Raw genomic sequence first — 18,075 nt, 5'->3', positions numbered from 1 at the left:
ACATAGTCTTCCTTCAAATAAGCAAGAAAATTTGGAATAAAAGTGAAGCAAGAGCAATCTCCGCCTGGGGTGCCTCAAGAGGGATAGGCACTCTTTGGAATGCCAATAAATTTATAGTCCTATTCGAGGCCAGGAATATCCATTGGTTGCTGTTGAAAATGCAGAACCTGGATAATAAGGAAACGTTCTGTCTATTCAATGTTTACTCTCCAGTCAATGTTGGGGAAAAAAGACTATTGGGACTCTATAAGACATCAAGTAGATTTGACAAACCTGGAAAATATAATAATTGTTGGCGACCTCAACCTTACCCTGCACCCATCAGAAAAAATGGGAGGTAGCATAGTTAGAGATCTGGCTAGAGAATGGGTGGAGGACATAGTGCAAGACTGGGATTTGTTGGACATCAAACCCTCTTCAGGTAAGTACTCTTGGTCTAATAAAAGAGTGGGTCCTGGACACATTGCTGCCAGGTTAGATAGGTTTATCATTCAAAGTTCCTATCTGCTGCTAGGATTAGAGCCCATAATGCATATTCTTGCCAACAGCATCTCTGATCATAAGCCCATAAAGCTAGATCTCTTAGCTCATCATGATCTGGGCCCCATCCCATTTAGATTCAACCCTCTTTGGGTAAAGGAGCCTGATTTCATGCAAACTGTCAAGGAATGTTGGAACCAACCAGTTAAAGGATCGCCATTCTATATTTGGGAGGAAAAGCTCAGAATGGTGAAAGGAGCTCTAAAAATATGGTCCAAAACGCTGTCCAATCCGGCCACAATAAGGAAAACCATTAAAGTTGCTCTTGTTTCTCATCAAAATGGTATGGAAAACGCAATGCCCACAAAGGATTTATTAGAACAAGAAACCCAGCTACAACAGCGATACCACAAAGCCTGCTTAGCTGAAGAAGAGTATTGGAGATTGAAATCCCGGAACCTCTGGCTTAAAGCAGGGGATAGGAACACTGCTTATTTTCACAAACAAGCCCAGGCAAGGAAATGTTTCAACACCATCTCAGAGATTAAAGAAGAGGGAGATATCCATAAGGATTTTGATCACATAAAGAGAGCAGCGTTTACCCATTTCTAGAACTTATATAGTGAAGACAAGGATCCAAGCCACTATCCTGATTTGTTAGAAAATATACCCTCTGTAATTTCTCAGCGAAGTAATGAATCTCTTGAGGCCAAAGTCACTAAAGATGAGGTGAAAAAGGCTCTCTTCGACATGGACCCGGATAAGGCCCCTGGGCCGGATGGTTTCTCTGCTAGATTCCTCCAAGCTTGTTGGCCGATTATTGAAAAAGATCTACTCAAAATGGTACAAAAATCCCAAAATATTCAGAAAATCGGAGGCAGTACTAATTCTGCGTTTTTAGCACTCATACCCAAGGAAAAAGGTGCCAATAACTTCAACAGATTTCGACCGATCTCTCTATGTAATACAGGGTACAAATTAATCACCAAAGTAATTGCAAACAGATTGAAGTTTATCCTCCCCAAAATAATTCCAGAGAATCAAGGAGGCTTCATCCATGGTAGGAAAATCGTGGGCAACTTTTTACTGGTACAGGAGGAAATTCACTCAAGTCTACTTTGAAAAGAGCAAGGTATGGTGATCAAACTTGATTTAGCAAATGCTTTTGATCAAGTAAATCATAGTTTCCTTTTAAATGTTATGTGTAAGTTTGGCTTTGGAGCAAATTTCATTAATTGGATCCGGGCATGCATCTCGGAGCCATGGATAGCTCCTCTTGTTAATGGAAGAGCCACAGACTTTTTTAAAGCCTCGAGAGGACTCGCGCAGGGGTGCCCTCTATCCCCCCTACTCTTTGTCATCCAAGCCTTAGCCCTTAGCTTCTTGCTAGACAAAAAGTTGCATGAACAAGAAATCAATGGTCTGTGTATTGCAAGAGGGACCAAAAATATTAACCATGCCTTGTTTGCGGATGACACTTTGTTGTTGGGTCCTGCCTCTATTCCATCTGCCACAAAGTTCAAAGAGGTCCTAGATGAGTTTAGTGAAGCTTCAGGTAGTGTTGTTAACAAGAGCAAATGCCATATTTTCAGTTGGAATACTATGCCTAGACTATTATTTGCCATCTCCAGATTTTTGGGCTTTGAAGCTTCCACCTCCTGGTCTTCTTTTAAATACTTGGGCCTTCCAATATCTCACAAGAGACCAACTAGCAAAGAATGGCTCCCACAGTTAGAAAAATTCAAGGCAAAGATTCAAGCCTGGGGATATTCCTGGTTGAATACTGTAGGCAAAACAGTCTTAATTAAATCTGTTCTCAACAGCTTGCCTCTATTCCAATTTGCTGGGCTCCTCGCTCTGGCATCCATTCTAAACAAAATGGAGGAATACATAAGGAGGTTCTTCTGGAAGGGAGGGAAACAAAATGAAAAAAAGATCCCTCTTATCAGCTGGGATATCATCTCCAAGCCGCTGTGGGAAGGTGGCCTAAACTTCAAAAATATTCGTCAACAGAACGTGGCAATGGCTGCAAAAATCATTTGGAGGATCATTGCACCCAATCCTGGCTAGGCCCAAAAGGTGCTCTGGAAAAAATATTTCAGAGGTCCAAGATCCAGATGCTTAGAAAATGTGATTCATCTGCCAAACTCGACATTCCTCAAAATTTATGACAGAGTTGCATCTCTCATCACCGCCCACTCTTACTGGATACCAGGCAACGGGAAAAAAATCAATATCTGGTCGGACAGAATCATGAACAAGGAGCCAATAGAAGTCAGAGCCTCCATTAATTCGCTGCGTTGTTGGATGGACAGAGAAGGAATGCAAACTTTGTGGGATATCTCATGATGGAACGATTCGATATGGGCAGGCTGGAAACGTTTAAAGGTGTCGGATAACCTGAACACTGAGTGGATCATGCTGCTCGACTCCAACCATAGATTGGGACCCACGCATTCGAGGAAGAGAGACGAGATGGGTTGGGGGCCAAAAGCCAGAGGATACACAGTCTCACTGGGGTATGCTAAATTGATCGAGAGACCATACGTTCCTCTGGATCCAGCTCCTTGGCAAGGCGTCTGGCGCCTGCCCTCATGGCCCAAGGTTGATTTCTTTGCCTGGGTTTACTGTCACGGCAAAATCTTAACTTATGATAACTTGCAGAAGAAAGGATTCCACGGTCCATCCATCTGTTCACTGTGCAATGAAAACACTGAGACAATAGGCCACCTAATTCTAGAATGCAGCTTCTCCAGGCAGATTTGGTCCTTCTTTACTCATGATCTGGACCCTAACTTCACTATCCCTTGCTCCACTTCTGAAATTTTCTCTGAATGGACAAATAGATTTCCAGGTCCTCCTCCTAAAAATCTGATTATCAAAGCAGCATGGGTTGTCCTCCCAAAGATCATCTGTTGGCAGTTATGGATAGAGCGTAACAGAAGAATTTTTAGAAATACAAAACAGAGCCACAAAGTCTTAGAAGCCAAGATTAAATGTCACATAAAGGAGTGCTTGACTGATATAAAAGACGACTCCAACCTCAGTCAACAGGACATAGCATGGGGATCAACGCTAGAACTTCAATTTCATCCAGCAGTCAAAAAAGCCCCCACTATCAAAGAATGGAAAATAAGGAAACCTGAGAATGACTTTCAAGATTGGCTTAAATCGCAAGCAAGGCACTTCCTTTTCTTTGATGGAGCAGCAAAGGGAAATCCGGGCAAAGCTGGTGCAGGAGGTGTTGTTCTAAATCAAATTGGGGAAAAAATTCACTCCTATGCTTGGGGACTAGGTTACACTACCAGCATTCAAGCTGAGGCCTTGGCCCTCTTCCAAGGACTCAAGACCCTTAAAGAACTGGACATAAATGAAGCAATTGTTATAGGCGACTCTCAAGTCATTATAAACGCAATGGTTTCCAATATTCCAGTATCGGACCTCAATCTAGCAAGGCTGATTACTAGGATCAAAGGTATGGAAAACAACTTTCAGGACTTGAAGTACTATCACGTGTTGAGAACTCATAACAAAAAGGCGGACAACGAAGCCAATAAAGCTGCCCTTCTCTCTACTGGGGTCAAGCTGAAAGAGGAAGAAGAATCATGGGAACCCATTCCATAAATAGATTGCTGCCATGTTCTACTGTCTGTTATTAAACCAATTTGTTTGTATTTTCAAGTGGGGGAAAATCTCTGAAATTAACTCAGTGGGTGTCTATCCAAGGAAGAAACTTGTAAGCTTCAGTTGCATCCTTAGCAAAGGAATGCATCAGGACAAAGAAGCTCATAATGTAATCAGATTTTGGCATTCAGCCCAAGATTAATATAAAAGCTCCATAAAAAAAAAAAAAAAAAATAGATAAAATATTTCAATATATAAAGTTAAGTAATATTGACTTATATTTAAATATATAATAATAGTAAAAAATAAAAATATTTTAATGTGTATAATGTAGTTCATAAATAAGATATTTCAATTAGTATATCTTAAATTAAGATGGATCTAGGGTCGTTTAATTATTAGTTTTTATAAAAACTATTATGATTTGTGTGCATACATTGCTTTCTTTTATATATATATATATATATATATATATATATATATATATATATATATAATTTTTAAATCTCTTTTATTGATTTAAAATGTGGAAATATTCTTATATGTAGTTGTGTAGTGATTAAATTTAAATAATTAATTAAACTTTTTAAATTTTAAACTTTATTTTAGTATATTGTTTAACTAATCTTACTTATTGCTAATATTGGAGGAACTAATGGAGATCACAATTAAATTAATGTCTAAACACAAAAAAGAAATAAACTTTTTCTAAGTAATAATTTTTCTATGAATTATAATATCTTAAATAATATTCTAAGAGAACAATTCATAATTTAATTTACAAAAAAAAAACAACATATAAAAAAACCACCTATCAATTTCTAACTTGGTATCAAGTAAATATCTCTTTGAATTTTACAGAACTCATTTTTAGCGGGACAAATATAGATAAATAACACTCAAAGCCCCAACCAAATCTTTATACCATGGAAAAAACCATAAGGTAGATTAGATATTTATCATGAGTTGTCAAAATTTGAAGTCCAAACAAGTTAACTTTATTTCATTTTAATTATTGATTTTAGTTATTTTATTTTATTTTATTTTTTAATTTTAATTTAATTTAATTTCTATTTTTATCTAATTTGATTAAGTCAAAATATTTACATGACATGACAAGATAGGACACGACATTCCAACATCTCTTCCATACTAAAAAGGAAGTAAATTAAAAATAAAAAGTATGTTCTAAATAGAGAAATAATGTCGATTATAATTAAAAAAAAATGAATAGAAATAAAAAAATATATGAGTAAGATGCTTGAATCTTATACTTTTCAAAAATATTGCAAACCTTAAAACTTTTATTTGGTCATATGTATACTCTATTTAGCATGAAAAAATACAATTTAAACAATGAAAAATAATACATTGTATTTTGCATTCTAAAAAAGTTTCCACGTGAAGAAATTTGATCGCTCTTAAGATGGATCTATGTTGGTATTTCAGTATCAACTATATATGATGATGATGATGATGGTTAACATCCACTGAGACCAAACTTTGGTCTATGGGACCTAAAGCAACGAATTATTAGTTTGATTTAAGGTTTTATTCCTATGCTCAAAAAGCTTGGAGAGAAGCCTCCCGAGCTCACTGTAATTTTGACAATGTAAAAGGCCAGGAAGGTTAGTATTGCAACAAAGATTTTGAAACTGAGATCTAATGTGGTTGTACATGGGGCACTCTAATATGAAGTGATTTTCATCCTTGATGTTTGTATTCTCACAGAGATGGCAGAACCTTTCCATCCATGGTGTTTTAGGAACTGTCAATGACCCGTTTCATATGGAGCTCATGAGAGTTCGTTCTAATCTTGGCTATATTAATTTTCTTCTTCGAGCTAGTTAAAACAGAGAGATACTTTTGATATTCTAGGGTGGGGTTGATGACCTCCTTATAATATCTTAATTTTCTTTTAGCTGCTAAATCTTTCTCACACCACATTTTTTCTTTGAACTTAGAAGGATGATGACTATCCCAACTAAGATCATGCCAGCACATCCTGCTTCCTCTAAACAACCTTCTAGCTTGTCGATATAAATGCCAAATAGGGTAGGGGAGAGGGGGAAACCTTGTTTAACTTCGATATTACACTTAATGTAGAAATTCCCATTGTAGATCACGAGATAATGCAATATACTAAAGCAAACTACTTGATCTACTTCTACAAACAAACTTGCGGAAGCTTAATCGATTATGAGCAAGATCAAATAGAACACATATAACAGAGAATGAGAAATCATCATACATGAACACAAAAGAATACTCTGGGGAAAGCCTCAGCTAAAAATCCTGATCTCTGTATTATCATACAAGTGGAAATATGTCTGGATTACACAAATTTTTAGCTCACAAGCTATCCAGCTCTCAGTACAATCCCTCAATACAGCTCACAGACTGAATAGACACAACATATGTCTTCCTCCAATCCTCCAAGCCTCTTATTTCCTTGCGTAGTTTCTCCTGGGGTCCAATGCTGCCACCTGTGTGAATTGGCCTCACACACAACTCATCAAAATTCAGAAATAATTGCGCAATCCTCAAGGAATGAATTCCTTCTGCATGCAAGAGATATCCTCAATGGAATATTCCTGCAACTGATACTACATTGTTCCATCATTTGGTGTCAAATCAGTCTCTGACTAAACTGACATGCATGAGTTATTTATGAGAGAATATTCAGTTATCTGAAGTGCAGCAGTTACATGCATGCATGCATTAACTAACTGAACTTACAATCAGTTCCTCAAACTGTTGGAACTAATCTAAGTGGACTTAACTCAGTTAACTGACCTAACTAATTAGAACTCAAAGTACAACTCATCCTGATCTCCTTAATCAAGGGATAACTTCCTCAATCAAAGGGAAACTGTTGCATGTCTTCACATAGACTTCATGCTTGATTTTCTACAACTAATTAATTCAAGATGAATTAATTAATTATTTTACAAATAGCTGCTAACATCAAATTCAAATTTTAATTCTCAATTTTAGTTTACGGACTAACTAAAATTGGAATGTATCCCGAAATGCTATTTATAGTAGTGCTATTTTTAGCATTTCTTGTTGCTATTTTCAACACTTAATATCTTTCGACCACTCCTCATTGCTCTTTAACTTGGCAATTACATTCTCGTTGTAATTCTGGTATAACCTTATAGTGGCATCTCTCCACTCAAAATGAACCTTTAGCTCTCCTAATCTATATTATACATGGTTAAGAACATATATATATATATATATATATATATATATATTGATTTTGACAACTTATGATGTGATTAATCCGAAAGACATCAAAATCAGTATCGATCTCAAAAGTCTAAAATGAAGCGCATATATCATGTATATGCATCTTGAGCCATCTAACTGTTAAGAGCATGTGTTTCCTTTTAAAAGATTACATATTTAAATTTAGAGAAAAAAATGTATGTATGTTTTAAATAATCATAGAAAAATACAATTTAATTAATTGATGTTCCAACATTAAAATATCTTAACAAAAAGATATTTACTTTTATTTTCAAATTATAAGCCATTGTAAAAAACAAATATTTAAATTTTGTAAAAGGAAAAATATAATTAATAAACATCAAATTGGTATATAATTTTTTTAATATTACTATTTACAAATCATAGAAAATATTTTTATTAAAATATATATGTTTCTCAATTCAACTTTTTGTGGCTTTATATTATATTAAGAAGAGTTTTTTCCTTAGAAATCATATCTTCATTTTCATTTCATCGTGATAATAAATTACACTAAATGGTTTGTGGGAAAAAAATTATCTTATGTGATTTCTAGAGAAAACACTTTTCTTAATAAAATAATGTTTTTTATCTGATGACTTTCTAATATAAAAAATATGTTTTTTATATTAGAAATTTCTGGAGTAAGAATTATATATAAAAACATATCTTTATATCAAAGAATCATAAAATAAAAAAACATTATTTTATTAAAAAGAGTGTTTTTAAATTCAAAAACATCATTTTATATTAAATAATATATATTTTTAATATTTTCATTTTTAATAGAAAATATAATACTAAATTATATTAGATACTTTTTATATGACATTGATATTAGATATTTTTGATGGTCGAATTCCATTCATATACCACGCAACCATTTTATATAAAATTCCTCATTAAATCATACAGAAACGGGGCAACACGACCTTCCTGCATCATGCCTCTCATGGGAGTCCCTACACTCTCTTCCCACCAGCGTGTTCCTGGCCTTCCCCTCGCTGACGAGATGCTGAGAGTATTAATCTTGCTCTCTCTATTGAGCATGCGAATTTTCAGAGACTTAACGAGACTTGAAAGTCTATCAATTAAAAAATACTTGCAGTCATAACAAGCACGCAGAACATTTAAGCATCAAATGACTTTCTCTTCTCTCTTTTAAGGCGCTTCCATGAGCAAATACACCTGAAATTAGAAGCTTAACAACAGATTCATGGATTTTATTAAAGCAAAAAATAGGTAATATCCTCATAAAATTTTGCTACACTAGGAAAAACCTTGTTATATCCTCCTCATAATACTTCAAACTATTAAATTTCTATACGTGTAGTTTATCCCACCACGACACTACTAAACATTATTTCGAATAAACCCCATTAATAATGGACATTAATGAATCTGCCATTTCAAGACAGCGCGGAGCAGTGTGGTTTTGTCGAAAAGCAAGTTATACAGTGTAAGCCTGCTGTATGGTGTCGATATCCATACCCTTGAGTCTAACCACAGACTCAACATGTCCTTTCAAGGTGTGCAGCTCCCGAAGCCTGTAAAGAGGGCAGTGTAACCAACAGCAAAAACATATTAGCTGAATTTAATTAGTTTTCATAAACATTATTGTCACATATTTAGGTATTATAGTTTATGTGACTAGAGTATTTTAGAAATTAGCTTAGAAATTAGCTTGAATTAGTTTGCTTAATTTCAAAATATTTTTGAAATTTGTAATTTAAGTATGAATGAATTAATATAGTTTGAGTAAGATTAATAGTGAAGAGTATATGTTTTTTCTTAAAAATTTATAGGTTCAGAATCAAAAAAGTAAACTAGAATTTATAATTAAATGACTGCTCAAAGCATTCCTCTGTATACCAATTTGGTGTGGTGTTTGACGTGATTGTGATCTTAACATTTGATTGTAACCTTAACATTACATAATAGCTCTATACACCAATTTGGTGTTTGTATACCAATTTGGTGTTTGACGTGATTGTGACGTTAACATTTGATTGTGACCTTAACATTAGATAATAGCTCTATACACCAATTTGGTGTTTGGCTTGATTGTGACCTTAACCTTAAATAATAATAATATATAGATTTGTGTTTAACCAATAATATATTTACCTAGCAATTTCAGCACGTCTCTTGGCTTGTTCTGCAATTTCAGACAGTTCAGAAAAGTTTTTCCTCTCGAACATTTTAGAGTGAGAATCAGTTTGCAGGCCATGTAAGGTGCGCTGAGTATGAGCCCATTGTGCTTCGCGCTCGTCCTTGCCATAGTCTTTTTTGGTTGTGAAAGCGACCTGCAGATAATTATTAGAAGATAGAGTATCAGCATCTCCGCATAGATTTGTTTTGCAATACTATTGTTTTCCTAATTATTTGGCCGCTTAATTACCTTGTTGTCCAGCATAGTATTCCAAGCTTTTCCACTCAAAATATAGCGGATTGCAAACTTGAAGAGGTCTAAGGGCAAATAAGTAACTATGCTGTATAACCAAATAACGCCTGCCCATCCCCATCCGATGCCCTTGATTCCTGCAAATCCCCAGTTTGCATACACTGCAATGAATGTAGCAATCTGCATCCAATAAACACAACCGATCATCTTCATAAAGTTGGAGCTTGGTCACTCATGTTTGCTCACTGATGTTCGATTATTCACAAATAGGTAAATTCATGAAAATATGTCGAAAGGTTAGTTACCAATTGAGCTATTATAAAGGCAATGACAAGCAGAAGGCCAGGTCTCTCTAAAAATGACCAGCTGCGGGACCGAGTCACAAAGATGAGGGCCTGGCTCACAATACTGACTTGCAAGTACAGTGCAGCCATGTATTCATCGTTTGTTCCTAAGGGTCTCACACCAAACTTCTCCTGCAAATTGGTTGTTCATAATTCTATTGAGAATCCTTTGAGAAGAAATTAATCAATGCTTTGCATCTTGAAGCAGTTATTATATATAGAGTGATTAGGGTGGTGTTTTTGAAAAATCTAAACTAGTGAGAAAAAGTCAATCCTACCGTGAAAAATAGATGGTCGTACATCACCCAGAAAAATATGACTGTCATGGTAGCGAGGTAAGTGCCCAAAACAACACCTGTTGCAAATATTTCCTTCAACTTCCAACTGTCAGGCAGTGGAGATGGCTTAACACGGTCCTTGGATATTGTCATGATTGTGCCTGAACATAACATGAAAAAATATATATGCTTGCATGAGAATTTGTATTTTTGAGATGAATCAGGTTTGTAATCATTTCGAGCGTTTTCAAGTTGAAGGGTTTGCAAAATACCATCATTAAGAATAGCAATGATCAGAACCATAAAAGCAGAGCAATCAAATTTCCATATGAGGGTGATCAGCAAGAAGCCAAGCTGTACTCATGACAGAAACATGTTAGTAGATCTTTTATTATACTTTAGTGTAATCAAATATATTGGCCAGAATTCTATTTCCACCACAGCTCTCTACTTACCACAATACGGATTGTGATAGATACAGCATATATCTGCAGCAACAACACGACCACCATGTTTTAGTTTTTAGAGTAGATGTATTTTGAGTTTATCCACCTATTCAAAACCCTAATGGTCACTTAAGAACTGGGGTGAATATGAAAATTGGGTGGAGAAATCCAATGATACTTTGACATTATTAAGTTCAATCTGGGATTTCAACTCAATACTTGTCGGATGGACCAGTTCATTATCAAGCTCACAACGGATTATATTGAAGCCAACAGACTACAGACTAAATAACTAACATGTGATCTTATATAAACACCTCTTTTTTCAGCGATCAAATAAGCTGATAGGAGGGGAGGGTTTGAGGATGAAAATCATTTTGAGAAATTAAAATTATTTCAAAAACGTTTAACCTAAATACAATAGCGCAATTTTGGTGATTGTATTGTAGGCTGATCTTTCTTCTTCTATCCAATAAATTAGCTACCCAATATATGCCCCGGTTAATTTAACCAAAAAAAAGCAGAGCTGCTTAAAAAATGCATTGTGATTAATCTTACCGTGATATGCCCCGGTTAATTTAACCAAAAAAAAGCAGAGCTGCTTAAAAAAAAGCATTGTGATTAATCTTACCGTGTAATTTTTCATTCTTTGGAAAATGCAACGACTGGTAATGACAGCATGGATAATGACACTAAGCCCTGGTTCCGTAAGTACAATGTCTGAGGCACTTCTTGCGGCATCCGTGGCATCAGCAACTGCAATTCCGATATCTGCCTTCTTCAAAGCCGGGGCGTCGTTAACTCCATCCCCAGTCATTCCACATACGTATTTCATCTCTTGAAGCCGCTTCACGATCTCGTATTTGTGCTCTGAGAAGATGTGAATAAATCAGTAAATGTTTTGTTACAGAATAGTTAAATTAGAGTTTTAAATTGTTTAGAGTGTAAAATTTGAAAAAATGTTTAAATTTCTTTTAAAGTGTAAAAAATGGAAAAAAAAATTAAGAAATATTTGATTTTTTTTGATCTTTTGAAAGATTCCATGGACACATGGAATTTATAGCCACAGATTAAACTTGCAATTCCAACAAATCTTTACTAAAGACAAAATTAATATAAAATTATCCAGAAAAAGTCAAAATGTAAAATAATAAAACTATAACTATGAGAATTTAGCTTCTTTTCAATCATAATTACCAAGCTAGTTCAAATTCAAATAACTTTTAATTTGTTAAAACTGAGATAGTATACATCTTAACTTGAATATATAAACCTTCTTTTTTTCTAGCAATGACAATGGCATATTCTGATTATTTTTTCCTAATTTATTTTAAATTTTGAAATATTTCTAATAACTCTAAACCAGATAGAAGCCTTCGAAATACAATTCACCCCAAAAGAAATAAAAATCCACTTATTTTTCCCTCCAAAAACTTAAATCTAAAAAGACTAAAAAATATAACATGGCTTTTTACCATCAAAATTATTTGTCCAAATTCTTATTTAATAAATAAATATATATTTGGAAAATCACCATTCTAAACTTATTTATCTATTTACACTGTATCCAAAAAATATATATATTTAAAAAATAAGTAATAATCTATTTTTACATTTTATTTTTTTAGCTTTCCAATATTCCAAAATCCTACAAAATCCTACAATTTTTTATTTTCCAACCGTCCAAAAAGCATTTTTTAATTTTCTAGCACGCCAAAACAAGAGTCAAATTGGAAACTTTTCTATTTTCCTTATTTTCTTTTTTAAATACACATAATTTTCAATATGTTAAGACCTGCACAGTAATCCGGAGCAAAGTGATCCCTTCATAATGCCAAAGCATATCTTTCATTTCCAACTAGAAAGTCAAGCGAGGTCTCCTACCTGGTTTCATTTCCAGTTAAAAAGTCAAGCGAGGTCACCTAACCTGCCTGGCCTTCTAACTTCTTAAAAAACACTCTTATATTAAAGTATTCTCTTATGTTAAAATAGTATTCTTTACGGAGGGGCTCAAACGAAGAAAACTGTGAACGAACCGAATCAACTTTCCACGAATCACTTGAATCAAATGGACGAATTTCCGAACTTTTTTTTTCGATTCTGACTAATTTGATAACTATGTTTTGAATTACTCTATATAATATATAGGTTTTTTAACTTATTAGAATGATTATTAATATTTTATAATTAGTTTTATCAACATTAATCATTCATATATATATACTTTTAATATAATTGAAATTATATATTTATTTTAAATAATATCTATATCTATATCTATAAATTTTAAAAAATACCAAATCTATACCTCTTGGCGCAATAATCAATAACTAAGGGTGAAAAACTTGTAATTTAGCTGCTTGTGAATTGAAATTTAAATGCTGAGCACCTGGAAATACTCCGGCAAATCCATCAGCTTTCACGATCAGCTCATCGACGGGAATTGCTTCAAGATTGGGATCCTTGTGATGTCCAAGCAAAGAAGAAGATGGGTACATATTCGCACCCATGCCCAGTCTTCGCCCCGTCTCTTTCGCAATGGCTAGCTGGTCACCTAATTGACATAGCAATAACGATAAGGTTTCCACGTGGATCTTTGCGATTGGATAGAACTCATAAAAACTTTTATTAGTAGTGTTACCTGTGATCATCTTGACATTGACACCAAGGTCAAGAGCCCGGCGAATAGTTTCTGCACTGTCATGGCGAGGTGGGTCGAATAAAGATAATAAACCAACAAATTGCCACGGACCTCCCGGACTTTCCTTTCTCTTCTCGGGAACTTGCTGCAATGTGTTTAGGATCGTGTTGAATGGTTTTGTTATATTAGTAATGTTTATCTGATGAACAATGAAAAGCTTAAATAAAGTGTAAGCTGGGTTTGAGTTGCATTCATTGAATGGAATACCTGTCTGGCCACAGCGAGGGATCGAAGTCCACGTTCTGCAAACTTATCAATAACTGAGTGTACCTTATTTCTCAAATCTATGGTGCAGTTGCAGAGTTCAAGGATCTGTGGTCACATATAGTTACAAGCCAAAACACATTAATATATCAAAATCGTAATAGTACAATGTCTTTTTCAGCACATTAATATATCAAAATCGTAATAGTACAATGTCTTTTTTAGCACATGACGTGCATGATGTAATGGTTGGGGCGGATGAAGTACAATGTCTTTTTCAGCACATTAATATATCAAAATCGTAATAGTACAATGTCTTTTTTAGCACATGACGTGCATGATGTAATGGTTGGGGCGGATGGTTTTCACACCCCCACCCAAGTTCAAATCATGTGGGGTTGCAAAAAAAACTGATTTTTCCAGAGGAAAAAAAATGTCTTTTTCAGTTAATTGGAGTTAAATTTGGTATCAATAACCTTACTCTGGTTTTCTCTAGCCTTAGTTGACCACGTAGTTACAAACCAAAACACATTAATATATCAAATATATATATAGTATAATGTCTTTTTCTGTTAATTGTTGTATTAACAAACTTACTCTAGTTTTCTCTAGCCCTAGTTGACCACATAGTTACAAACCAAAACACATTAATATATCAATATTAATATCGATATACTAATATGTCGTTTTCAGTTCATCAGAGTTAAATCTGGTACCACAAACCTTACCCTTTCTGGTTTCATTGTTTCTGATTTCGTTTCTTGTTTCTGATAATAACCCCTAAGCTTAAAGACAGGTAGATGTCTTTCCTTGGAAAAAAAATGTCAATATGTTTTGCTAAATTTCCTAAATACCAACGTGATTGCAGCTGAAATTTATAGACAAATGCTATGCACATGTGTTTTCTATAAAATGATTTTAGGTATTCATATAGAAATCATGATGATGAATCACCTGCTCCGGTGCTCCTTTACTAGCCCTATGCCAATTTTCGTTAGAGTCAACATAAGTAAGGGCCGTCCGCTTATCTACAGGATTGAATGGCAAGAAATGAACTTCGGTAATGCCTGCTCGAGCCTGCAAGTTGAATGGCATAAACCGTCAATTTAGGATGAGACACAAAAAGCTGGACATAAACATTCTGGTGAATCAGTAAATCCAGAGTCTAGTAAATTACCTCCTTAGGATCTGCTAGCGTGCCTACAATGGCTCCATCAATTGCATCTTGGTTCTCTACCCTAGAAGCCCTAGCCGCCAGCAATAATACGGTGTCCTTTTCTATGCCCGTGGTGAATACCTTGTTCATTTATAACCAATCACAGAAAACTGGAGATTTTCAGACATATAGTTGCTTTGGGGCTGTTTGAACATTGAAACATTCTTGTGAAATTGAAACATTATTATGAAAAGGAATCAGAATAATTCAGAGAATTAAGAAAACGAGGAATATGATCATAATGGCCTTAGCTGCATCCCTGAAAAAAAATCACCTCAATAAGATTCTTATCAACGCTCAACTTGTTGAGAGTGAGTGTCCCTGTTTTATCACTGCAAAGAATATTCATGGCAGCCATTTCCTCTATGGCAGTCATTCTCTTTGTAATAGCCCCCTGTGTGTGCATCACAATGGCATAGCAATAGTGACAAGATGGGTTATGAGAAGAACTGGACAGGTGCAATATATGATTGTTTGAAACTATGCTTTTCAATAGTTAAAAATGAGGCCAGTCTCCTAACCTGCATAGAGAGCTTGTGAGAGCCAATGGCCATAGTTACAGACAATACAGTGGGCATCGCAATAGGAATTCCACCAATCAAAAGCACCAAGAGGTTGTTAATTCCATCTCTGTACAGTCGATGTTGAATAGGGTACATGACAACGATTTCTATGGCAATTCCAATTGCAATTGAACATATACAGAAGTTACCAATTGCAGTAAGAACCTGCAACATAACATCCACCACAACTGAATTCAGCTCAGTGAAGAATAGATGAAACCAAGTCATATTCAGCTAACATTATGTCATATGGATGGGTATACAGAATACAAACCTTTTGGAAATGACCCACTTGGTTTGTGCTATCCACCAAATGAGCTGCCTTTCCGAAGAAGGTGTGAACTCCAGTAGCAATAACCACGGCTTCAATTTCTCCTTGTTTACAAGTAGAACCTGAGTAAACTTCATCTCCGGGATTCTTAGTCACTGGAAGAGACTCTCCTGTTAGAGCTGACTGATCGATCTTTAAAGGATCTCCTTCAAGCAGGCGAGCATCCGCAGGAACGATATCTCCCAATTTAATACTGACTATATCACCAGGAACAAGAATACTAGCGTCCATTTCCTGCCATTTACCATCCCTGAGAACCTGCACATGACCAACAGTGCAGGCTTTTTAGGCTCTGTGGTCACATGGGATTTCATTTGCAACTGTGAATAATATTCACTAAAGATCTATTCATTTAATAAATGGTGAGGGTGGTTTCTCCAAATGCTAAATATTATTATTATTATTATCCAATTTTAAAATGATTGTTAATTTAGATATTAAATTGCTGTATAAGACTGTTATATATAATTATCTTGAATTTGGCTCTTGTAATGTGAATATTATTATTATTTACAAAAAGTCAACTCATAAATGGCTATTATGGTTTCTCTTCTTTAACACTAAACAATCTCATTATTATTATTATCCATTTTAATTATTATTATTATCCATTTTTAAAATCACTACCCATCTAAACATTAAATTAAATTAGTATATTAAACTGCTATTACCTTGGTTTTAGGAGCCAAACGAGCCATAAGAGCTGCAGCTGCATTGCCAGCGTTGTTCTCTTCAATGAAACTAATGGTAGAGTTGATCACAAGCAGCACCATAATTCCAAGGAAATCTTGCCAGTCAGGAGGTTTGCCCTACAATACCATATCATACACAGTTCTTATTAATACTTCTAAACCATTGCATAACAGTCAACTTTAAAATAGGGCAGATTATACCTGTCCATTTGCCAGTGCAATGGCCATTATTGCAGCAGCTTCCATCACCCATGACAAAGGATTCCACATGAAACCCAGAAACTTGAGGATTTTACTTTCCTGAAAATTTCCAGAAGCAGGTCAGTAAGGTCAGTATATTTTAAATAAGCAATCGCCTATTACCGCAGAAGAGGTTGCAGAATTAGTTACATACGAAGATGATCATATTGGTTTCTAATTTCTCACCTTTATCTCTTCGAGTTTGTTTGGTCCGAAGATTCTGAGACGATTCTCTCCTTCCTGCGTGGACAGTCCATCTTCGTCGCATTTCAGCTGCTGGAACACCTCACATATAGGTATTTTCTCCTAATTTCACAGGCAACAAACATGTGTTACTCCCAAATAAGTGGGCTATTACCAACAAAACAAAGCTAAGAAAGCGGCCCTAGGCATTAAGTTTGAAATAAATTATACACACAATTTATCATGCTTATGATTTGCAAGGATCAATTTAGACCTTCCTGCACACAAACCTAACTGAAAAAGCAAATTGTCATATAATAATTACAAATTTGAGCTTAGAATCACAAAAGCCCAGAATCATATATTGGCAATTCAAGCTTGGGCCTTACAAGATCCACGGTTTCATCCCTGATGCCATCAAGACCGAGAGATCCCATGTTCTCCATGGCTCAGGTTAATTAGTTGCTCTCCTGAAACTCCAAGGACTGAGCAAAATCCTGACTGCACCAAACAACGTATCAGCTGAGCATTTGGTATGGCTGAATACTACATGCAAATGGAAACGGATCACACCGATATTCAAGTGATATAGAAACTTTCTGAATATCTATATATATTGCCTTGGGTGAGATCTCGAAGACGGAATAGCCTTTAAGGCAGAACACTCTGGGCAATCAATGCCATCAGGCGAGACCAGGGGACAACGTCACCTGACCTTTATTTTATTCATTTATCTATTTTCTTGTATGTGGTAATGCTTTTGGCCATCAGTGACTTGCTATATCCATGAAATAAATATTGTTTCAGATAGATTTACTTAAAAGAGGTATTTTCTCATGGGTTTGATAGCAAAAGTGCTTAATTATATAGACACTACCAATTAAATTAACTTTAATTTTAATTTTCAAATAAAATATTTAGCAATATAGAGTCAACAAGTAGATTAACCCTAATTCTAACGCCCAAATAAATCACTTTTTAATCATTTAATAGAAATGGTACTTAAAAATTACTTAAATACAAAAACTTAACCAATTAATTGAAATTTTTTATATTAATCTCCACTATTTTCATGAAAGGTACTTAGGATATTCCTGTGCACCATAAAGGCAAC

General features: G+C 34.9%; 2 protein-coding genes across 2 annotated transcripts; one reads left to right on the top strand and one right to left on the bottom strand.

Moving 5' to 3' along the window:
* Positions 1–330: 330 nt before the first annotated feature.
* On the top strand, positions 331–1,092 carry LOC149256064 (uncharacterized). Its single transcript, XM_089455193.1, has one exon. It carries the CDS (start codon positions 331–333, stop codon positions 1,090–1,092), a length of 762 nt encoding a protein of 253 aa, XP_089311319.1.
* Positions 1,093–8,579: 7,487 nt separating this feature from the next.
* On the bottom strand, positions 8,580–17,576 carry LOC149256063 (plasma membrane ATPase-like). Its single transcript, XM_089457378.1, has 20 exons — positions 17,351–17,576; positions 16,965–17,084; positions 16,740–16,838; positions 16,518–16,655; positions 15,790–16,104; positions 15,474–15,680; positions 15,227–15,346; positions 14,914–15,033; positions 14,691–14,813; positions 13,740–13,844; positions 13,473–13,617; positions 13,221–13,385; positions 11,463–11,701; positions 10,841–10,873; positions 10,658–10,739; positions 10,386–10,546; positions 10,069–10,239; positions 9,761–9,943; positions 9,487–9,665; positions 8,580–8,906 (listed from the first exon to the last, which is right to left on the bottom strand). The coding sequence occupies exons 1-20, from the start codon at positions 17,405–17,407 to the stop codon at positions 8,810–8,812; spliced, it is 2,859 nt and encodes a 952-aa protein (XP_089313504.1). The 5' UTR covers positions 17,408–17,576; the 3' UTR covers positions 8,580–8,809.
* Positions 17,577–18,075: the final 499 nt, after the last annotated feature.

This window comes from Pinus tabuliformis, chromosome 7 (assembly GCF_031772625.1).
Source record: "Pinus tabuliformis cultivar Carrire ecotype Pingquan chromosome 7, CPIR1, whole genome shotgun sequence".
In the NCBI taxonomy this organism is placed as follows: Eukaryota; Viridiplantae; Streptophyta; class Pinopsida; order Pinales; family Pinaceae; genus Pinus; species Pinus tabuliformis.
This window is presented reverse-complemented; position numbering and strand designations above follow the sequence as displayed.